The 24977-nt window shown below is 38.3% G+C and overlaps 1 protein-coding gene across 4 annotated transcripts in view; it reads right to left on the bottom strand.

Moving 5' to 3' along the window:
- Positions 1–24977, bottom strand: part of LOC132401808 (lysine-specific demethylase 4A-like) — a 71501-nt gene that overhangs the window by 14005 nt on the left and 32519 nt on the right. For all 4 annotated transcript variants that reach the window (XM_059984028.1, XM_059984030.1, XM_059984027.1 and 1 more), the window contains exons 11-18: positions 24243–24529; positions 21937–22060; positions 18715–18893; positions 15064–15280; positions 8745–8821; positions 7155–7210; positions 2562–2670; positions 1471–1659 (exon numbers count right to left, since the gene is read on the bottom strand). In XM_059984028.1, coding sequence (XP_059840011.1) covers positions 1471–1659; positions 2562–2670; positions 7155–7210; positions 8745–8821; positions 15064–15280; positions 18715–18893; positions 21937–22060; positions 24243–24529 — 1238 coding nt within the window. The remainder of the gene's footprint in view (positions 1–1470; positions 1660–2561; positions 2671–7154; positions 7211–8744; positions 8822–15063; positions 15281–18714; positions 18894–21936; positions 22061–24242; positions 24530–24977) is intronic.

Genomic DNA, 24977 nt, shown 5'->3' with positions numbered 1-24977 from the left:
GATTGAAAAAGAAAGAAAGAAAGATCTTCCCTTTATAACTTAAAACATAATTTACTCACAAAGCTGCAGCCATGGAACAGGGCTTTTGGATCCAACAGGCAAGATACAAACTAACAAGATGGGCAAAATAAACAATAGCTAGAAAACTAGTGCATTAAATGCCAGAATTACATATATAAATGTCATTTTTATTAAGTGCAGATGCAGCTTAGACCAGGCCCTTCTGGCTGAATGAGCAACCCATCTATTTAACCCTAGCCTAATCACAGTATAATTTAAAATGACCAATTAACCTACTAACTAGGAAAGTGGGAGGATACCTGAGCATCTAGAGGAAATTAACACATTCACAGGGAGGAAGCACAAACTTTTTACAGACAGCGTTGGAATGGAACACTAAACTCCAACAATCCGTTGCTCTAACTGCTACACTACTATATAAAAATGAACACCAGAATTTAAGTACCTATGTCTCAGATCTCAGTGGTAGAGCAAATTGGTAATACGATTGCCGAAGTATTTGGGATCTTTGTCTTCATATATAGGGGAAGACCACAAAAAGCGTGCTATAAAATAATGGTTAAGCCTCAGGTACAGCATCTTGTTCTATTTAGGATCAGACATTAGGAAGTATTTCACAACCCTGGCGAAGGTAAAGAGGAAATTTAGTAGAATGGTACAAAGACAGGGAAATATGGAAGAACAGATTATTCTCCTTGGAACACCTGTCTTTAAAAAGATCAACTGAAAGATTTTCATGAATATTTAAAATTTAGTAGTTAGAAAGAAACTGCTTTCAGCAGCAATAGAATTGTCAACAATAGGTCACAAAATTAAAGCAACTGACACAAGGACATTTAAAAAAATTGGAATGCGTGCCCAGAAAAGGATGATGAAAATGATTTCAATGAAGTTAAGAGCATTAGATAAGCATACTGAGGTGTGTTTGGTCAAGGAGGAGAACGACAGAAAGATTTTAATATCAAAAGGTTGGTACTTTATTGATGGTTGCATGACCATCCTTCAAGCCACAACATTGTACAGCTGCAGTCAATAGCTTAAGGAGATACCTTGAAATATACAACACTCAAGCCCATCACCTGAAGTGTGGCTGTAAAGCTGTAGTCTTTCCTTTCATTGGCTTCACTGCAGGGCAGCAATATCAAAATTTCAGGAATAGAAATGATTCAAAACTTCTCAGTAAAGACTAACGAGACCGAGATGAATGGCTTCATTCACTCTTTTAACACTTGTAGAGGCACTGAAAACAGGGTTCAATGGAACAAAACAGATTTCTGATCAGCAACCATCAATACCAATACATTTCCAAGGTACCAAGCTAAATACCAAGGTACCCTTGTCCATAATCCTACAATTCTCTTGTAACAGCAATTAGTAAAACTAATTTATTTGACAAGTATGGGAATTCTGCCCAGCAGCAATAACCTACTGCTGTTAAATTGCACTTACCTCTGCTTGACTGGGTGTCTTGTGCCTACAGCAGGTGATGAAGACTACATACGGCCAGTCATCAGGTTGCATGATGACTCCAGCAGCATAGGCACAGGTCACATGAAAAGAAGTGGGGCAACGACCATGGGAGCACTGCACACAGCAACCACCAGTCTTTTTCATTCTCTTTTTACAGTAGAAGCATTTCTGTAAACGGATCAAAATCGTAAAGGAAAGTTGGCAAGTCAATAGCTGTTACAGTTCTCGCTCAACAATTGCAACACAGCAACCAACAACTACCGCAGCCTGCATGAACTGAACTGAACTTTATATTTCCACCTGACAATTCATTATCCCCTAAACAATGATAGAGCTTGTTTCGTATTGATTATTATTATACCCACACTTTTAGGTTTAGCATTGCTGACATATATTATGTGTATATTGGCATTGATATTATTTTTGTATATTTTGTACTAATAAATACTGTTGAAAATAGTATCACCAGACTCCAAGAGACACTTCTATCTTTGCTGGTAAGACACCCAGTTACGGGGTTCGTAACAGTAGATAAATAGAGCTACCAGGAGATCATACTGGATAAAATGGTATAGAGCTATTTATTGTGTTTTCTGGTAGTTATCTTATTGTAAATATATGCAGTTTATTTTTGCTATTTTCACTAATTTTTCATAAGTTTGATTTTTGACGTACCTAATAACATCTATGCACTATAATGCTAAGTGACTCCAGCAAATTTTTCCTTGGTTATAACTCACATATTGTAACAACATGTAAACTGGGGAAAAAAATCCAATTGAGAACTTAATCATGTCAGGCCTAATGATGCAGATTATCATCCATTTCCTGCAAAATAGATTGTTTGCCATGGATCCATGTTCTGGGAAGAGTGCATGCTTTCCTCTATTTGTCAAGGATAGCTTTGAATATCTCCATGGTCAAAAATGAACTCCGGGATTGACAGTAGCAGGACAAAATAGAGACTATTTGATGTGGGTAAGTGATCTAAATAGTAACACATATCTGGGTTTATAACTTGTAGCATTTACCAGTGGCACTTGGTTTAAGACACTAAGCACAACTCATACCAGCTTCCAGCGAAGTGGTGGTATTGGGCTGACATCCACAGGACTGCGTTCTGCGACATTCACAAACCGAACCTCCTGCACTGCAACAGCACACATTAGGTGTACCCACCTGTACAAAAAAATGTATATTTAAATAGATAACCCAATGATTGAACTGTGTTTATTCAAATCCCTTCAATGTATTCCAAAGATACTTACAATGTATATTTAAAAAATTCAATAGTACTGCCATCTTGGCCATTTACTTGTGTAAATTGCAGCAAAGCAAGGGTTAAATGTGTGCTAACAGAACAGAACACACTTTGTACAGCCTTTCTATGTGAAACTTAAACTAAGTCAATAGTAAAGGTGATAAACTGACAGTTTATAAAGTGTAGTCACTCAGTGTCTATGAAAGCCAAACTCTCTATAGACTTTCTGTTCAAGCCTAGGAACCAAGATCACCAAGCAGACCAAGATAAAGATGCAAACAACACTTACGATTGGGACAGTTATTTTACTAATTCTCTTAAACATTAACCTTTTAACAAATAGACTTAATTGATTAATAACACCTGAAATATGCATTGATTGCTATTTCAATATGAAAATAATGGATTCAGAAGTATATAAAGTTTCTATTGGATCAGTATTTGTTTACAACTAGTCAATTTCCAGATCAAATGTAAATTCATTGTTCAGACTTCACAGCAGTGTGGTGTCAGGGACCATGCTGATCTCTTTATACACAGTTGCCAGAGTCCAGTTCATCGTTGACAACTGTTAGCGGAGGTTCCATCAAGGTGTCTAACCCTGAAGTCTGTTGTACAGGAGAACAGAATTGTGCCCAGCAGGCTGATAAGTCCCAAATGCCACACAACTCATTAGAGCAAAGGAACAAATCTGCTGCTGGAACGCAGATTTCCTGCTGTGTGGAATCGTCAAGGTACACCATCACAATAGTCACCAACATATAAAAGGGAGTTGGTGGAGGAAAGCAGTTAAAAAAAAGGGAGTGCATCTGGTCGGGTTCAAGCTCCACAAGTGCACACTGGGTTGTGTCCCACAAAGGGAAAGGGTAGGGAAAAAAAAACAGGGGTGCTATGGTAGCATAGTGATTAGCACAATGCTTCACAGTACCAGTGATCCAGGTTCAATTCTCGCCGCTGCCTGTATGTTCTTCCCGAGACCATGTGGATTTCCTCTAGGTGCTCAGGTTTCCTCCCACAGTCCAAAGATGTACCAGTTGTTAAGTTAACTGGTCATTGTAAATTGTCCCGTGATTAGGCTAGGATTAATTCCAGAGGAGAATTGTTGGGCAACACGGCTCAAAAAGCCAGAGGGTCGATTCCACACTGTATTTCAATTTAAAAAAAACACAGAAAAGGGAATGTAGGGAGAAGGATTGTAGAGGGCAAGAATGGTTTTTTCTCTCTCCTGTGTGTGATGCGAGTAAGAAAAGGAATTTCAAAGTGTGGATAACTGTAAAAGTGTGAATGGTAGTGTGAGAGTCCTGTCTTGGACCCCTAATGAGACTTCAGTAAAGTGTATGTTTTTGCATTATGGACTAGAAAGTATTAACTGTGTTCAGGAGTGAATCAAAACTGTACAGTAATTAGTGTTTAAGCACTGGAGAAACGAGATGCAGAAACAGTTGGAAGAGTCTGGCAGGAAAACTGAGCTTGCGAACGAGAGCAAAGGTAAAAGCAACAGGAGTAGTCAAGGATGATAGGATTACTTCAGTGTTTAAAAACTAGTACCAGAGGCTGAGGATGAATGCAAATGTACCCTGAACTTACCCAACAAAAACTTAATGAAAGTATTTCCCCTCACACTGTAGATTGGCATAAGATGCACAGTGTCACGAAAACAGGCAATGATGTTAATACTTAGAACACATGCGTACTGTATTTCAGAAATATTTCAGGTTAACCCTTGATGAAGGGACGTTTGCCTAAATGTTATTGTAAATGGTTGCAATCTAGCTTAAGGGAAATGTATACCGTTTCTTGTATAGGATGAGAAAAGTCAAACAGAATTCTGAGTGTTTTGCAACATTGTCAGAACTAGTTAAACAAAAAAACAATTTTACTCCCTTTATTAAAATATTATACATATCATTTAAAATATATTACGATAGCTATTGCATATTGTTTGAAAGTTATCTGAAATTATAGCTCTATTTTCCATTTAGCTAAAGTAATAGTAATGCCAAGTTTTGGCTTATCACTATTTTTACAATTTCACTGTAAACTTAGTTTTAACATTACCGGCTTTATATGCATTTGATTTAAACAGTGTTCTTTACTATTTAGATAATGCTATTCCAAAGGTACAACTTTATAGTTCTTTGATACATGTCAATAAATTTATGGATGGGGTAGTAGATATTCTCGGATGCAGTGTTTGGGCAGAAAACATGAAAGCTGGTCAATAGCTTTCAAATAACAAACAAAAATGCATCATACATCACAAAAGCAGCAATTAAATATTTCTAAAAAGGTAGTTAATCATTTAAAACAATATACAACTTGAAGATATCCTTGATTAATCATAAAATATAGCTTAAAAATAAAGTAAAAACGATAGACAAGCCTACCTGGTTTTACACAAGTACATGCAATTATTTACATGCTAAATACTAATTTTATATCAGGAAGCAAGAATTCACCTTTGAACGATTACGGTGACCAAACAGTGAAGGTCAGTGATGGTACCATCACTCAGACAGAGGGATATTTCAAATATAGAATGGTTTTCTAAAAATTTTTTTTAAGTAATTCTTAAAAAAATTCTCAGTACAATAAATCCATGACCAAACAGGAAATTCTGAGGTCAGCAGAGATCCAGATGCCTGGGATTTGCATTTTAGTAAGAAAAAACTGGAAGCAGACCATAAAAAGTCAAAGTAAGCTGTACAGCATAAACTTATCCTATTAACCTTTAATGCAAATACGTATTAGTTTTCTGGCATTTAAGACCATAAGACATAGGAGCAGAATTAGGCGATTCAGCCCATTGAGTTTGCTCTGCCATTCCATCATGCCAGATCCTGGATCCCACTCAACCCCATACACCTGCCTTCTTGCCATATCCGTTCATGCCCTGACCAGTCAGAGAACTATCAATTTTTGCTTTAAATATACCCACAGTCTTGGCCTCCACAGCTGCCTGTGGCAGAGAACTCCACGGATTCACTAACCCCGGCGAAAAAAAAAATCCTCCTTACCTCTGTTCTAAAGGATCACCCCTCACTTTTGTGAGTGTGCCCTCTAGTTCTGGACATCCCCACCATAGGAAACATCCTTTCCACATTCAACCTTATCTAGGCCTTTCAACGTTCTGTAGGTTTCAATGAGATCCTCCCCCTGCATTTTTCTAAAGGTGACATTGCATTCCCCTTCCTTACCAAAGACTCAACCTGTACATTAACTTTCTGAGAGTCTTGCATGAGGATCTAAGACCCTCTGCACCTCTGATGTTTGAATTTTCTCTCCATTTAGGTAACAGTCTGCACTTTCGTTCCTTCTACCAAAATGCACTATTATATATCTCCCAATACTGTATTCAATCTGCCGCTTCTTTGCCCATTCTTCCAATTTGTCCAAGTCCTTCTGCAAATCGTATTGCTTCCTCAGCTCAGCACTACCTACCTCTTCACTTACCTTCGTATCATCTGCAAACTTTGCCACAAAACTATCAAATCCATTCTCTAAATCACTGATAAACAATGTAAAAAGTAGCAGTCCCAATACTGACTCCTGAGGAATACCACTAATTACTGGCAGCCAACTAGAAAAAGGTTGAAGAGTTTAAACTAGAGGTCATAGAAAGTCATAGGTAGAAAGAGGAGAGATTTAAAGTTGACCTGTGAGGCAATGTTTTTCTACATAGAGTAGCGGATGTCTAAAACAAGCTGTCAGGGAAAGTGTTAGAGTTGGGTTAATAGCAACATTTAAAGACGTTTGGATGTATACGGGTAGAAAAGGATGTGGGCCAAATAAGACTAGTTCAGTTAGGCACCTTAGTTAGTATGGACGAAATGAGTCGAATGGTCTGTTTACATGCCATGTAATTCTGTGACCAAGACTAACAGAGAAATGGATGGGGTAGGAATCCGTAACATTGGGAGCAAGCAGGGAGAAGCATCTGATCAAAGAAGGCATAAATGCTAAATATAAAGAACACACAGTCTTGAAATCACTCAGCTAAAAAATAAAATTCTACAAGTCCAGTTCACTTTACACCCAGGGGTATTATTGCCAGTATAGTCGACGTGTTCAGCAGACCGAGACACAGCAGCCTTTCTTATTCCACCTCTTCCTCTGCATTCCAGGCATTGTGTCATTACTGTGCACATGGCAGAGATGCACAACAGCTGCCTTATCATGCAAACTACATGCTCCAGCAGCTTATCACTGGGAACATCCACCCAGTCAGTGATAATCGTCTACACAGTAGCTGTGCCCCAGGAGAACAGAGCATCAAAAGGTCATCCACCATCACACTTGGGTTTGTCCTGGATGGACCTTCCTTCATTTTAAAATGGGTAATTTAAGATGGAGATCTGTCGAGAACATTTCTTTGCATAATGTTCTAAAATTAACAACTGACCTGTTGTCGGTGGTTTTCTGAAGAGCTCCTCCCCGAAGGGTACAGAGACAGCAATCCTGTATAAATGCAAAAGACACAAGAATATACTAGCTTGTGGTGCAATAGTATTATTTTCTTAACATAGTAGTCTTCGAAAACTTAAAGCACTTTGATAATCTTCAAAATTTTAAACCAGTTCAAATCTATATATATCCTCAGCTTTACAATTCACAAACTTCAATTTTTTTTTGTGTCTGATCAGCAAGACTGATTTCAAGTTCATGGAACTTGCACTACTAGAAATTTGATCAAAAGTACAGAAGTTAATTACATGGTTTCTCACCCATGCAATAGAACCTCAAATTATAATTCATCTATACATAGCTGAGTTTGTCATAATATTCACGTTCCCACGTTATTTCCACATCCTCTTCTAGCCTTTATAATTAAAACTCCTAGACCCAGCTTTAATTTTCTCAATACTTCAGCATCTGCAGCTAGAATTCTAAAGACTTCTCCTAAAATAAATCTCACTTTACCTCTAAATGAATATCCGCCCCCACCCCCATCTTGACACCCTGTCCTTGCCCCTACACTCTCCAGCTAGAAGACACAGCCACTTGGCATCAACCTGATGAGTCCTTTTCAGAACATTAAGTCAATGAAATCACCTTGTTTCTTGCCAATGCTGCTCAAACAAATTACTCCTTGGAGAACAATTCTGTCATTCCAAGGATCAATCAAGCTATTCTAAGCCAATTACATTGTTAAATAAAGTTTTCAAATTACAGCAAGGTGTCTTTGGTTTATAATACAAACCCATCAACAAAGATTAATATATAATTTGAATTTTGTACTGTTTACTGTATTTACATACTTACCTCATGAACTACCATGCCCTTGTACAGCTTCGCAGTCACTTTGTTTATGACTTTGATCACCTTGTATAACCTCACATTCTGCTTCATGTGCCATTACCTGGTTCATCCATTTATTTTCCAAACCTGAAGCAAAGTTATGACCCAAAATGTTGATGATCCCTTTACTTTTACTCAGTTCCTCCAGCAGTTTGAATTTTGCTCCCTTTTACATCTGCCTGAGTACATTCTCCACAGCTCTGGTTTCTAGCTAACTGTAATCAAATTTGGTGTTGAACTTACATAGGATCAAGAATGGATCAAGTTTTATATAGCTACAACATGCCTTTCTGACTTCTATACTCAATATCCAGACTAATGAAGGTAAGTATGACATACGCCTTCATTACCACCTATTTATTGCCTTGTCACCACTTTAAGGAATTTGTGGACTTGTGCCCCAAGATTCTTCTACACATCAATACACTGAAGGGTCTTGCCAATTGCTGTATGCTTTCATCTTGTGTTTGACTTCGCAAAATACAACTTCTCACAGCTATTCAGATTAAATCCATCTTTTCCAACTGGTCTCTATCCAGCTAAATCCTTTGAGAACCTTCTTTATTTTCTATGACTCCTCCTGAGTTGTCTGCAAACTGAAATCAACTCACCTACACCTCTGCCTAGATCATCAAATTTCTTTCTTTTCAAAAAGGATTATATTGATCAACTACACACATGCCATGATACTTACTTCTGATAAAGCATTAGCAGAACATCTTGAACAGATCCAGTCATCGGTTATTTTTTCAGGAGCGACTCCATAACAGCCTTGAAAGCAAAGAACATTTTTTCTGTTTTAGAAGTTTATAATCAAAACAGCTTTTCAACTCATGCAATTTATTGGAAAATGCAAATAATTAAACTTTTAATGTGTATGAACCCATTAAGATTATTCCTCAAATCCATAACGGGCTTATATTAGGGCTGTTGTTAGGGTCGCCCATGATGTTGGTGGCCCAGAAATGAATATCCACTCATTACTTCATTAAAAAATTTCTGCTCTTTTTACACGGCATATTTTAACTTAACTATTTTATAGACATACAATGCTCATAAAAAGTATACACTCCCCTTGGAAGTTATCATGTTTTATTTTACAACACTGAAATATGGTGGATATAATTTGGGTTTTTATTACACTAATCAACAGAAAAAAGTTTCTGTGTTAAAGACAGATCTCTACAAAGTGATCTAAATTAGTTACAAATATAAAACACAAAACAATTGATTGTGTTAGTATTCATCCCTTTAATATGAAACACCAAGCCATCACTGGTGCAGCAAATTGGTTTCCAAAGTCACATAATTAGATAAATGGAGACAATCATGTGCAGTCAAGATGTTTAAATTGAGTGCAATAAAAAATACACCTGCCATCTGGAAAGTCCAGTTTGTGAAGGTAGAGGGCTAAATGAATACAGCAAAATACTGGGAAAACCTGGAGGAAAACATGATGCAGACTGCAAAAGAACTGAGCCTTGGGAGATCTGTTTTCCAGCAAGACAATGACCCCAAGCATAAAGCCAAAGGTACACAGGAATGGCTTCAAAACAACAAAGTTAATGTTCTGGAGTGGCCCAGTCAGAGTCCAGACCTCAATCCAATTGAGATTGTGTGACTGGACTTAGAAAGGGCTGTTCACTCACAATCCCCATGCAATCTGACAGAGCTTGAGCAGTTTTGTACAGAAGAATGGGGAAAAATTGCAGTGTCCAGATGTGCAAAGCTGATTGGACACATATCCACATAGATTCAAGGCTGTAATTGCTGCTAAAGGTGCATCTACTAAATACTGACTTGAAAGGGGTGAGTAATTATGCAACCAATTATTTTGTGCTTTATATTTAATTAATTTAGACCACTTTTTCAATCAACGTCAAAAAAATTAAATCCACTGTGATTCAATACTGTAAAACAATAAAGCATGAGAACTTTCAAAGGGGAGTGAATACGTGCGCGCGTGTCTGCGTAGTTATTTTCCTCTACTTATCACATTTCATTGTACTGCTGCCATAAAATTAACAAATTTCATGCCATATGTTGATGATATTAAATCTGATTCTGATGTTTAGTGAGAGCAGTAAAAGGGGAAAGATGGTGTTGTACCCAATCACTATGAAAAAAAAAAATCGGGATCAAATATAACAGTGGAGGAGGCAGCCATTTAGTCTTTTGAGTCCATATCAAATTTTTGAAAGTGCAACGTAGCTAGTCCCATTACCCTGCCATTTTTCCATAAATCTGCATATTATTTTCCTGTCAAGGATCAATATAGTTCCCTTTTCACAATCAACACACTATGGGACAATGAATGGCAGGTATCAACCTTTCTAAACAAATGTCCCTTTTTTGACAGTACCCTGTTTTCAACCCTTCCACTAACTGGAACTGTTCTGCATCAACTGTTTACTTGGGCACTTATACCCCATCTTCTTTTAGCGTTCTGTACAAGGAGAACAATTAGAGTTTGTGCAGACTTTTGCTTCTAAAATATCCAATGCTGAACCATTCCAATACAGGCAAAACTTAAGGCACTTCAAGGCTGTCACATCCTTCCTACTATTCCAGCTGACTAAATTGGAGATAATTTCTTATGAAGAAGTAACCTCAATATCAAAGCGCAAAAACTGTAATAAAAGCAGTTTGAAGTTAGATCGAGTAGCATATGTGGATTGTGAAGTACAGTTAACAGTTCAATAACTAGTCAATAAACTTTTATCAGAACTCTCAGCTTAGATCTTCAACCTGAAACAGTTAAAACCATAAGCTAAAGGAGCAGAATTAGGCCATTCAGCCACTGAGTCTATCCTGTCTCATTTATTATCACTGTCAACTCCATTTTCCTGCCTTCTCCCCATAACCTCTGACACCTGACTAACAAGAACCCATTAACTGCCACTTAAAATATAGTCAATGACTTGGCCACCACAGCTGTTTGTGGCAACAAATTCCAGATTCACTACCCTCTAGCTAAAGAAATCCCTCCTCGTCTCTGTTCTAAATGGATGTCCCTCTATTTTGAGGCTGTGCCCTCTGGTCCTCGACTTACCCACCATAGGAATCATCCTTTCCACATCAACTCTATCTGAACCTTTTAGTATTCAATAGGTTTTAATGAGATCTCCCCTCATTCTTCTAAACTCCAGATTAACCCTTTCCTTCCTGGAATTATTCTCCTGAACCTCCTCTGTATCTTCCCTAATGGCAGAAAATCTTTTCTTAGATATGGAGCCCAAAGCTGCTCACAATATTCCAAGTGCAGTCTGACCATTAAGCCTCAGCATTACAGTCTTGCTCTTATATTCTAGTCCTCTTTAAATGAGTGCTAACATTGCATTTGCCTTCCTTACCACCAACTCAACCTGCAAGTTAAACTTTAGAGAACCTTATACGAGGACTCCCAAGTCCCTTTACACCTTTAATTTTTCAATTTTCTGCCATTTAGAAAACAGACCACACCCTTCATTCCTTCTATCAGAATGCAAGACCATACACTTCCTTACACTATAATCCATCAGTCATTTCTTTCCCCTTCTTCTGATTTGTCTGCAACCTCCCTGCTTCTTCAACACCACCTGCCCTTCCACGTATCTTCACATCATCTTCAAACTTGTCCACAAAGCCATCTATTCCACCTTCCAAATCATTGGCATATAACGTAAAAAGAAGTGGTCCCAACAACAAACCCTGTGGAACACCACTAGTCACTGGCAGCCTACCAGAAAAGGTTCTCTTTATTCCCATAATTGGCCTTCTGCCAATTAGACAATGTTCTATCCAATACTAGTATCTTTCCTATAATATCACAGGCTCTTACCTTGTTAAGCAACCTCATGTGTGGCACCTTGTCAAAGGCCTTCTGCAAATCTAAGTACACAAAATCCACCAATTCACCTTTGTCTATGCAGCTTGCTCTTTCCTCAAAGTATTCCAAAAGATTAGTGAGGGTGACTGGGGCCTATTTTATCATGTGCCTCCAAGTACCCTGAAGGCTCATTCTTAATAATGAACTGCAACATCTTCCCAACCAGTGAGGTCAGGCCAGATGGCCTATAATTTCATTTCTTCTGCTTCCCTCCCTTTTTAAAAGAGTGGAGTGATAATTTGTAATTTTCCAGTCCTCCAAAACCATTCCAGCATCTAGTGATACTTGAAAGATCATTACTAATGCCTCCACAATCTCTTCAGCTACCTTCTTTAGAACCCTGCGATATAGTCCCTCTAGTCCGGGTGACTAATCAACGTTCAGCTTCCCAAGCACTTTCTCCTTAGTAATAGCATCTACACTCACTTCTGCCCAGACTGTCTCATATTTCTGGTGTACGGTTTCTGCCTTCCACAGTGAAGACTGACACAAAATACTTAAGTCACCTGCCTTTTCTTTGTCCACCATTATTGCCTCTCTAGTGTCATTTTCTAGTGGTCCAATATCAACTTTCACCTTTTCCACTAATTTGTGCTATATTATGTGTCCTCCCTTTTCCTTTTCTGCTGTCTTTTGACTTCCCTTTGTTAGCCATAGTTGCTTCATCCTCCCTTTAGAATACTTCACCTTTGGGATGTATCTAACCCGCGCTTTCTAAAATTGCCCCAGAATCTCCACTCTCTGCTGTTCTGTCATTGTCCCTGCTGGTGTCCCCTTCTGATCAACTTTGGCCAGCTCCTGTCTCATACCTCTGTAATTCCCTTTACTCCACTGTAATACTGACACATCTGACCTTACTGCACAGTCCTGATTAAGGGTCTCAGCCCAAAACATCAACTGTTTATTCTTTTCCATAGACTCTGCCTGACCTGCTGAGTTCCTCCAGCATTTTGTGTGTTACCCAATCATCTATCTTTCCTCAAAGTCTCACTACACTCTATCGCCCTATCCTCAGCCACATCACTCCAGGTATCTCTTTCACACCCATAGGTTAGTCTTGCTTTTTTTAGCTTTCTATCTATACCTAACTCCCTATATTACTAACCTGGATGTTCTGCTTTTCAGCTTTCTACTCAACTCCTCCCTTTTCCTACCAATGTCTTAAGTACCAATTTGTACCACAACTTCCAGCTGCTCACACTCCCCCCTTTAGAATGCTTGGACCCGATCTGAGACTTCCCTGAAACAGGCACTTGGGAAGCAACATACTATCCATGTGTCTCTTTCACACCCACAGAATCTTCTGTCTGTTCCACTAATTATGGAATCCCCCATCACTACTGAAAGTCTCTTCCCCCACCCCACTCCCTCTAGAGCCACAGTGCTGGAGACCTGGTTGCTGCAGTTTCCTCTAGTAGATTGCTCCACTACCTCCAAAAACCCAGCAGTACCCAAAATGATATTATTGACAGGAGCAGCCAGAGGAGTACTCTACACTGGCGGTCTATTCCCCTTCCCTCTCCTAACGGTTACCCAGCTACCCGACTCCTGTAACTTGCGGGTGGCTACCTTCCTGTAACTCCTATCTATCACCTAATTTTCATTGATCTTCAGCTCCAGCTCCTTAACATGGTCTCTAAAGGAGCTGCAGCTCGATGTTCTTCATGTAAATGTTCTTTTGAGAGAGACCGGAGGGCTCCCAGAGTTCCCACCTCCCTAACAAAATAATACATATCTCAGTGCACTAACTATGTACTAATATACAAAGAAAGAAAAAAAAACTTACTAGAAACTTACTTAGAATATCTGCCTTCTTTTTATTGGCTCAAATAAAACTCATTCCTGATGAGACTTGTTTTTTTTCAAATGGCTCCTGGCCTGCAACAATGTCTCTCTCTCTCTCTCACTTGCTAATTCAAATGAAAGTTAACTTTCTCACCACAGATGTTGCTCGACTTGCAGAAACACTTATTTCACATGGATATAATCTTCTTTCATTACAAGCGCATTATATTTTAACCAACTGCAACTACTTCCATTAATTTATTTTCCCGCTCAGACATAAAATTGCTCAGCTTTAGGCCAAATCAACTTTTAACCTCAGATTTTGTTGCAGCCAGATAATTAAGGAAAATAAACACAAAAAATCTATACTTAATCAGTAGTTGCCTCAGGTTACTATCTGGAACAATAGGGAAAAATTATCACATCAGAAGAGTATTTTTACAGCATGTTTCCTGGTGAATGTTAGACGACGTAAATGTCAAAAGTGCTTTAACATGTAAAATTTCTGTGTGGCATTTTACACATTAAAGATGGAATATTTGAACATTAGTTAAATCCTTAGTACTACAGTTCCTTACAGTGTTAATTACAAACTGACATTCGCCTAGTATGTCTCTAACCCACAAAGGAAAATGACAGTTGTACAGATAAACAGAGTCCAGGTTGTGGATTGTTCAAATACCTGCACAGCTTCTTACACAAGTGAAAACTATTTGGCTGAGCAAGAGATTCAGAAATCAGTTGCCCTTTTCATATGCCAAATTAAAAAATTCTTGATTAAATCTTAATGACATTTTCCATGCTTGTGGCCACTATATTCCCACCTCCCCAATGTACAAAACATAAAACTTCAATTTTTTTCCCATTATTATGCAGTCACATGTAAGAAAGGTTTCAATATTGTCCAATTCCCTACAGCTAGGTCATTTTGGCACAACAAATGCATAGTATTTCATGAGGTAAAAATTAAATCCCCAATCTCCAGGATGCCTCAACTGCAAATCACTGTTTTCACAGAGGGAATGTAAATCTTTGGGACCAGCTGTGGAAGAATCCTAGCTTTAGTTAAAAGCAATTATAAAAATATTCAATATGCAAAAATCTCAAGTTTAATGTGCAAAGTCATGATTCATCAACATCTATATAAAATCAAGCTAAAGCAGCTTCTGGGTACTTGCAATTCCTCCATAACTGATGAAATACTTGAAAGGTTTTTCCTGTGGCAATACTCAGGAATGAATAAAAAGAAATTTGATGGTCACAGAGATGTACATATTATTTGCAGTTTGCAGATAACTATCTGGTGCTCATACAAAGCTTCCTTTTTTTATGCCACAAAAAGAGCCAATCTAACACTTACTTGCGTGAACACATACACAGCACTTTGCACATGTAATTAGGGTGCTTGTTCCATCTTCCTCAATGTAAGATGTGGGAAGGCTGAGATCAACGTGGTCACTTCCAGATGTGAAGCACATCTCCGGAACCAAAGGCTTAGTTTTCGCTTTGCTTCTGAGTACACTTGCATCCAAATGTTGGGTTTTGTTTCTGAAAGTATGACTCTCCTGACAGTCCACCTATTGAAAGAAAATAGAAATGGTAGATAAGGGGGAAAATAGTTAATTGCATCAAAACATTTAAGCAGAATCCAAAGGATGTTTTTGCTGCCCATGGTCAACAAGAAAATAGCAGCTATCAATGTTTCAAGAGCAGATATTTGGCAATGTTACATTTAATCACTGAATTTGCTGGAATCAAAGCAAATGTTAAAAGATCATAAATGTAAACTGTTCTATCAGCAATTCTTAAAGGTAATAAAAAATTGCATTCATCAGTTAAAATAGCTTAAGCTATCAAATAGTATTATTTGCTAAAACAGCAAATTGTGAGTACATGATACTTTTTTTAAAACCATAAATGATGCATGCTTCATTATGCCACAACATAATTCTGAAATTTTATATCAACTCACAGAAAGTAAAGTTGATGGCAATTGCCTAAAAAGTTCATTAAACACAATTCAGGTGATCATGCAATTGTCTCAATGCAAGTTTCCACAAAATAGAAACATTCCAGCAAGCAAAAATGCAACTGACCCTGACCCCCAAAACATTATGTAGATAATGCTCCACATAACAAGATCTCTTTGCTATTTTCTATGGAATAGGACAGATATAATTGAAAACAATGGAGAAATCATTCCTGAGGGAATGTTCTTGTGGAGAGGCTGAGTAGCTGGGAAGGGTTTGGGAGGAAGAGCTGGGAGTAGAAATTACAGCTGAAACATGGGAAGACATCTGTGATAATGCAAAGATGATTTCAGTTTGCAACAGAACTAAAGCATTGCAACTCAAAATTCTGCATAGAGCCCATCTGACTCCAGACCGTCTCTTGAAACTTGGGGGTTTCTCCAATGTGTTCTAAATGAAAAGTAAATACTGGAACTTTCACCCATTGTTTTTGGACTTTTCCCAAACTTCAGGCATGCTGGAGTGATATTTTGTGTGAAATGGAAAGGATTCTGAAGATGAAGCTTGAACTGGACCCAGTGTCTTTTTTCTTAGGCTTATCCAGCAGTCGTATTATTAATGCACATCAGAAAAAACTTTCTAACATCCTGACTTTTTGTGCGAGGAAGAAAATTTACTTCGTTGGATATTCGATAAGGCCCCCGAACTTTTTGGTTGGTGTAAATAATGGAATATATTCCTTTGGACTTTTTGACATGTATGGTACACTCTAAAACAAATAGCTTTCATAAAACATGGCAACCTTTTCTGCAGTATATAGATGCAAACCTATCTGCTATACTAATAAAGGCTTTTGTATAGGATGTTGTGGTGATGTCTATATTTTGATGGAAGTGTTCTGATACCTGATATCTGTGAGGGGAAGAAATGTAAATGTATCTGGAAATTGCAAGTTTTGTTATGCTGAGCAAAAAAAAATTAAAAGACACTAGAGAACTGCTCTAGAAGAACTACTAAAAATAGAATACAATACTAAAAGCATTGTTCTTCAGTTACAGAGGGCTTTGGTAAAAGTACATCCAGTTAAAGGCCAAATATCAACGTGCAGCATTAAGCAACACACACAAAATTCTGGAGGAACTCAGCAGGCCAGGCAGCATCTATGGAAAAGAGTACAGTCGCTGTTTCAGTCTGAGACCATTCTGAGAGCCATATGAATAGAGGAGGCCATAGCTTCTTGAATCTGCTCTGGCATTTAATAAGACAAATACCATGGCTGATCTACTGGTAACCACACAACCTGCTCTTCCAATCTATAATTCTTCATCTTCATGTTTACCAAGAATCTATCTACGTTTGCCATTAAAATGCTCATATGTTGCTTCCACCATCTTTGAGAAGTTCCAGAGTCATGATCTCTCAAACTGCACCTCATGCCATAAATGGATTGCTTTAATAAAAACCAAGTAACCTTTCTAGATTCTGCTACACAAGAAAACATCTTTTCCACATCCAAGATCACCATACTATTTGAAAAGCCATTGATTACAAGTGTAGCCTGTCCAACTCTATCTGAAGACATCCATACATTCCAGCTATTAAGTCTCACTCAGTGAAGGTTTACTATTTCCAGCATTATTAAGATCCTTTCTCAAATAAGGACACCAGTAGGATAAAAGTATTCTAGATGAACCTTCTCTCTATAACAGAAGAATAACACCACCCACCCACCAACATGACATTAATAATTTCCTGTCAGTCACCCATGGATAGATCGTCTGGCACTCAATGTCACTTTATGTACAATCATTTTATGTGTATAAGCTACCCTTATGTGCTTGAATTTATTGGTTTTTTTTTTAAAAGTGTTCTCTATGGTTATTTTGTTTTTTTAAAAAAATGGTACCTCGGATTCACAGTAAGAATCAGTTTGCTCTTTTAGACTTGTGTACTGAAGAATGACAATCTTGAATCTTTCTTAATTTGCTTTACTTAGCCTTCTTCAAATAATACACTAGTACAAACTCCCACAAACTCAAAGCTTTGCAAACCATTTATATTGAGTGCTTTTTTATTTCTATTCCCAGACAAAAATCAACAACTACCCATCTTTTCCCCATTAAATTTCATCTGCCAGATCTCTGCCCACTCACTCAACCCACTGCCTATGAAACCTTCTTTGGTTACCACCCATCTGTATAACAAGTTTTGCTACCGTATTTTTATTCACATTATACAAAAGTTGAGGCGCAGCACTGAACCCTTACTACCTCCCCATTTCTTGTCAGCTTGCTTGCTACTACATACCTTTTCACCCCAATAATTTCTACACAGAAATTTAATTTTCTCAAAAATATTACTGGGATCTTTCACATCAACCACAATGGGCAAGTGAAGTTGCAGTCCAATTTTTCACCTGGAAAGATGTCACTACTGACACAGCCACACTCAGTAGCAGCTCATTCCTGCTATCAGTTGAGACTCAATGGGCAGGAAACATTTTTCCCCAAATACTTCACTGTTCCTGTCAATGCTTAATAACATTCAATAGATATACAAATATAAGAAACTTCATAAAAATAAGGATAGCCAAAATGAAAAGACAGACTATTATTAATGGAAAAAGTAGTTGGCAGTGACTGATTCTTTAAACCAAATTGCCAGCAGAGGGGGAAAACAGTCACACAGAAAATCCCCACATCTTATCAACCAAGAAATTATGGATTTGTACATTCAGTCAAGAGTATCTCACAAATTTATAGTAAATAGAAAATCAATCACTGCAATTACACTCTTTTCCGATGGTGATACAACAGTGGCCTTTATCTAAGAAAAATACTTTACGACTTGAAAATATCTCACAAATTTAGAACGATTACTTTTTGCATAATCCATGGTTGTTTTTCAAACTTGAATTTGAGGAACTCAATTTTCCAATAAAACTAGTTATAATCTTCTATTTTCCAGTGTTAAATCTTTATAATAAAAGGAATCTATAATCTAAATCAAACACTGGAGAGGAAATGAAAAAATATTCCAACCTGGTTTAACTGGAAGAGGGCACAAATGGAACAGTGTGGTACAAGCTGTGCCAACGTACTGTTGTACTCTCGTTCTGCGAGAAAATTCTGGGGACGATTTTGCCAAAGATGAGCAAGTGGTTTAGCCCACGGTTCTGACTCCATTGGGTCATCTTCTACTGCCAACAGGTCTGGCATTTCTGTTACAAAAGGTTAACATCAAGTTAAAATCCACTATACAGGTTCTGAATTTTAAAAAGTACAAATCAAATACTTTTTTTTTGACAATCTGATGTCCTGAAGGCTTTCCTTGCTATTATTTCTTCCAAATCCCATTCATTCTCCAATTAGTTCCTAGTTTGAAGACAGAATAAAATACTAATGGTAAGACTCTTGGCTGTGTGGAAGATCAGTGAGATCTTAGGGTCTGTATCCATAGGACACTCAAAGCTGCTGAGCAGGTTGACAGTGTTGTTAAGAAGGTGCCTGGTGTGTTGGCCTTTGTCAACTGTGGGACTGAGTTCAAGAGTCATGAAGTAATGTTACAACTATATAAGACCTCAGTTAGACCCCACTTGGAGTAATGTGTTTAGTTCTGGTCACCTCACTACTACAGAGTGATGTGGATACTATAGAGAAAATGCAGGGGAGACTTACAAGGACGTTGCCTGGGTTGGAGAGTGTACCTTATGACAATAGGTTGAGTGAACTTGGCCTTTCCTCCTTGGAGTGACAGAGGATGAGAGGTGACCTGATAGCGGTGTACAAGACAATGAGAGGCATTGATCAAGTGGATAGTTTTAAGGTGCTCGGAAGTAGATACAAAGATGTCAGAGGTAAGTGTTTCATACAATGAGTGGTGGATGCATGGAATTCACTGCCAGTGAAGGTGGTAGAGGCGGATACAATAGGATCTTTTAAGAGAGTCTTAGATAGGTACCTGGAGCTTAGAAGGATAGATGGCTTTGTGATAGGGTATTTCTTGGCAGTGTCAGGTGTAGGTTATGTGGTGGGTACAACATTGTGGCCCAAAGGACCTGTAATGTGCTATGGATTTCTATGCTTCTATCTCCTAACTTGCACGTTACAATCAGAACTCATGGAAAGTTTCACATAACCAATTTTCCAGGTTGTCCCATCATAAATAGCCAATCTGAGGAAAGGTCAACCTACAATGTTAATCCATTTCTCTCCACAGATGCTGGCCTGACCTGCTGAGTTTTAGGCCTAATTTACTGGGTATTTTAGAGGATCTCTCCTGGGTGCAGCCCGTATCTACCATTACAAAACAACTCTACTTTCTTTGAAGTTTACAAAGATACATCATGCCATCTAAAACTTTTACAAAGTTCTATAAATATGCAGTGGAGAATATAATGATTGGTTGCACCATGGCCTGGTATGGAAACACCAATGATATTGAAAGGAAAAGCAAGTACAAAGTAGTGGATACAGATCAGTCTATCACAGGTAAACCCTCCCCAGCACCGAGTTCATCTACAAGGAGTGCTGTTGGAAGAAAGTAGCATCCACCATCAAGGACCCCCATGATCCAAACTATGCTCCTTTCTTGTTGCTGCCATCAGGAAGGAGGAATAGGAGCCTCGGGACCCACACCACCAGGATCAGAAACAGTTATTACCCTCATCTCTCAGGCAGAGGGGAAAACTTCACTCAACACTGAGTTGTTCCCACCAACCATGGACTCACTTTCAAAGCCTTTATCTCATGTTCTTGCTAATGGTAGCTTATTTATGATTATTTTCTTTTTTTTTTTACTTTTTACATTTGCACATGTTGTCTTTTATACATTGGTTGTTGTGTGCAGATTTTCATTGATTCTATTGTGTTCCTATATATTTCCTGAGAATGCCCACAAGAAAACGAATCTCAGGGTAGTACAATATATGGTGACATACATGTACTTCAATAATAAATTTATTTTGAACTTTGAATTACCACCATTACTTGTTTTTAACTTTAAGAATCTGGAAACTACAAGCCTTATCTTAACAGTTCCAACATCACTTTTTCTCCCCTCTTTTATACTTGTATCTCCTCCAGATTATTCACCTGCAAATAAGACCAGGAGCAGAATTAGGCCATTTGCCCATTGTCTGCTCTGCCATTCCATTATGTCTGATTTATTATCCCTCTCAATCCCAAAAATTAGAACCTTTGATCGTCTCCTAGCTGGCACCACTATTCACATCACACCCCCATTTTCCACTCCATCATAGACATTCCCTTTTCCCCTATTTTCCAACTTCTAATTTGGATTTAAAAAAATTATCAATCCATAATGCTAAAGTTACATTTGTTTGTATAAAAAAAACTAAATTTACAGTTCATATTTTGGTACAAACAAGCATAAGGCAACATGAAAGATCAAATGATGGCAAGAAGTTAAAATTTTACATTTCTTGGTAACAATTGTTTCTGTTACTGAATCCTAGAGTACGAATTAGTCTAATGCAGAGCCTCCTCCCTCACCACCATTCAAGACCCCAAGCAGTCCATTCAGTAAGTCTGTTATGTTCCTCAATTGTATCTGGTGCTTCCAGCTTGGCCTTCTCTACATTGGTGAGACCCAACAGAGATCAGAGGAGCACTTTGTTCATTACCTTCCGAGGATCTCCCAGTGCTATCTATTTCAATTCAACTTTCCATTCCCTTTATGACATACTTATCCATGACATCCCCTACTGCCACAAGGAGGAGCAACACCTCATATTCTTTCTGAGTAAGTTGATGGAACAAACATCGATTTCTCCAACTTTTGGAAATTTAAACTAACCCCTCTCCTCCCTTTTTCCTTTATCCATTCTGGTTACCTTTTCTCCTCATTTTCTTCTCTCCACACCTCCCCCCCCCCCCCACAACCCCACAAACTCCCCCTGGCTCCCCTCCTCCTTCCCTATCTTCCACTGTTGTCTATAGATTCCTTCTTCAGCCCTTTATCTCTTCCACCTAACCTGTCCCAGCTTCTTATTTCACCCACCACCTCATCTGGCATTTACTAGATTGTACTTCTCCTCCACTACCTTATTCTGGCTTCTGTCCCCTTTCTTCCCTGTCACGATGAAGGGTTTGGCCTGAAGCATTGACTATTTATCCTCCTCCATAGATGCTGCCTGACTTAGGAGTTCCTCCAACATTTTGTGGGTGTTGCTCAAATTCCAAAGACATGTTTTCAAAGCAAAGCCATTTATTTGACTGAGACTGCTAACCCTTTTTACAGACCTTCATCACTGACACAGTCCTTTACAACAGAAAGGGGATGGTGCCGTGGTGGTTTACTGAGAGGTTGACGTCGACTTTTCGCCTTCTTCTTGGATTTCATTTCCTTCATATATTGCTCTGCCATCTAGGAAATGAAGAAATGTGGAATTGTAACATTCCCTCAATTCAGAAGGTTAAATCGCAGCTGGAAAACCAGAACAATTTTGGTAACAATTATAATAATTGTCTGTCAACATGTCCTTTTTTGCACGTTTTCAGTTGGCAAATGATTTAAACAAAATTCAAATGGAAAACCCATGCATTCTATGGGAATTGTGGAAATGAGGTCACAATCCGGCAAGAATCCTGGCATGCAATCCATCTTCAGAGATACACTGGTATCTTTCAGAAAGAATCCAACAAGTGCTGATGATTACATGCATTTTTAGAGAGAAGGGACAGAAAACATTCAGCGCAGCAGATCCAAGCTGACACTTTGCACCCCACAGAAGGCTCCTCCAAATACTCATCTAGCTTCTCCACATTTCTCCCCCATTCTTCAACCACTTGTTGAGGTGACAAGTAGGTACAATTTAATAGCTCCACATTAGCAAAAAAGGCTTGGTCTGAATTCCATACTGGATTTATCAGAGTATTTTTGTACCACTAACTGTTAACTCTGATTTCTATAAAGGGGGTTTCTTTGTTTTGTTAAAAGCAGGAATGTTTCTTTGTTGGGAGAGAGTGCTGGAAGCTGGATTGGGTTAAAATTTACTGATAACAAGAATGGTATTCCTTTGTAAACCAAATGGGGATTAATGTTCTTTCTTCTGAGTCTGTAAGCTTTTGTTGATGGGCTTTTGGGCAGATCAGCACGAGGGGGTCGAGAGAGAGGACGCAATGCTGTAAGCTGGGCGAGGAACGGACCCCAAGTGGGGGTCCGAGGCCTGGAGGTACTGCGAGGAGGGGGGATGAAGCTAGAAGTGCTTGGTTGACCACTTCGGAGGGTCCTGAGCTGCGAGTCGAAGAGTTCGGAGGGGATCGAATAGTGGCCAGAAGACTTCAGTAATTGAGCTCCAACGGTTGTGCACGAAGTGGTTTGGACTTTGATAAGTTTGGCGCCTTTTCTTTATTTTTTCTCTTCATATATACTGTATCGTTATTAATCACCTAGTTATAGTAACCTTTATAAATTGTACTCATTTAATCGCTTATGGTGTACTGTCTGTTTTTGGGCGAGGCGGGGACATCACACAGCATCCACACCAGCTGATTACCCAGTTTGGCGGGGCCGAAGGCTGCTCCCCCTAGACGAGAATAAGTTGAGCTAGCCTGAGGTGACCCAGGGGGTTACACATCTTTTCCAAATTATTCCCAAAATTCCCTAAATTTTCAAACCCTTCCACGATGTTTTCTTGGAAAAGTAGTTCATAAAGTAGTTCATGCAGTAGTTCATCCATCACAAAATAAGAAGATTGCTTTTCAGTTCCAGTATCACCTTAGTTACAGCTTTCTAAAAACTATCTAGGAAACTGATTTTCATACAAGGCCAGAAGCATGCACAAAATTTTGAGAACTTGGTACATTCAAGATCAACTGAACTTTTAAAAAAAAGTCAACCCTCCAAAAATAGACAATGATTTACTTACTATTTTTGTTGATATTTTTACCTTCAGCTCCATTGCTGTACTGATTTGATGGCATCTAGAGCAAGCATTCCAGCTGATATTAATACCCAAGATGATTTATTATTTGGACTCAGTTGTGCAATTAGGTTATACAAATATCACAAGTGATATTTGTGATACAAGTGATAAGTGATATTTGCATCACAAGTCCAAGTGATGTCCCAGAATTGATCCTTCCAGGCAACTATTTCTTATTCTTTCTGGCAAAAAAGTAACTACATATTTTCTTAATCTGTTCTTAAATCTAAATTCTAAACTTTATCATGAATATATTCTATATTTTAAAGGATTAGATTATAACCCTTTGAAAGAAGAATAAAAGGTTGAATGTACATATAACATTCCAGAAACATTACTGAATGAAAATAATGTCACCTGGAACAACATTCATAATTGGACTCACAGTTATTCTGTGGGTCTTTTGAAAAGTTAATCAATTTAAAAATAACTCTTTACACAGATTACTTCAACCTTACTTTGATTCACTCAATGCATTCTTGAGTAATTTACTCCCTCAAAAACCAAGTTCACAAAAATATGTGTCAGTTTGATGCACATAATTTTGGATTAATTGCTTGAGATTTAGAGCAAAAGTGAAGTGCAATCAAGCAGTGATGAAATTACTATGTCTATGATTACCTCTGCAAGGTCTTGTTCATTGAGACTAGTTCCAACATTGGTTTTAGCTGGTTCACCCCAATCTGGACTATTATCAGAGTCTTCAGCAGCACTCTCTTGACTTGAGCTCTGACTGCTTGTGGTTTCGGAGTCGGATGAGCTGGAGTCTGAGGATTTCACAGAAGTGGAAGTATTTTGAGAATGAGCCGCCACAGAGAAGTTTAACACAGTAACAGCATTGTCTGCTGAGGAGGACAAAGTTGGCTTCAGTCTCAACTTCTCTTCTTGTGCAGCATTTTCAAGCTTAACTGCGGCAAATTCAAATAAAATGTATTAATAGTAAAAATATGATAAAGATGAAAGGAACACAAAAATAAAAATGTGCTCAGGTTCTACAAATGTGATATGAAAACCAATGCTTCACAGGCCATGGAGATGTGATGGAATTTAAAATGGTGATGTGTGAAATAACAATGCATCATTAGGTATGATCATGTCAGGGCAAGGGAGTAAATCACAAGTCCCAATATTTACATTTCTCATTGTTGGAGGTCAAATTCACACCCTGGCCATTTACCAAGGAACATTAACAGTAAGAACACTTCAACCTTGCTAATGAAGGATATGTAGGAAAAGTTAGAGCAGGAATGGAGAGCTGAGACTTGGGGACGAACTAGATGAACAATAAAAGAGGACAGGACAAGTTGCTCTCAAGACCTAGGGGAAGCCGAACTACAAAAAGGATTGGAAAAGTTA

This window comes from Hypanus sabinus, chromosome 11 (assembly GCF_030144855.1).
Source record: "Hypanus sabinus isolate sHypSab1 chromosome 11, sHypSab1.hap1, whole genome shotgun sequence".
In the NCBI taxonomy this organism is placed as follows: Eukaryota; Metazoa; Chordata; class Chondrichthyes; order Myliobatiformes; family Dasyatidae; genus Hypanus; species Hypanus sabinus.
This window is presented reverse-complemented; position numbering and strand designations above follow the sequence as displayed.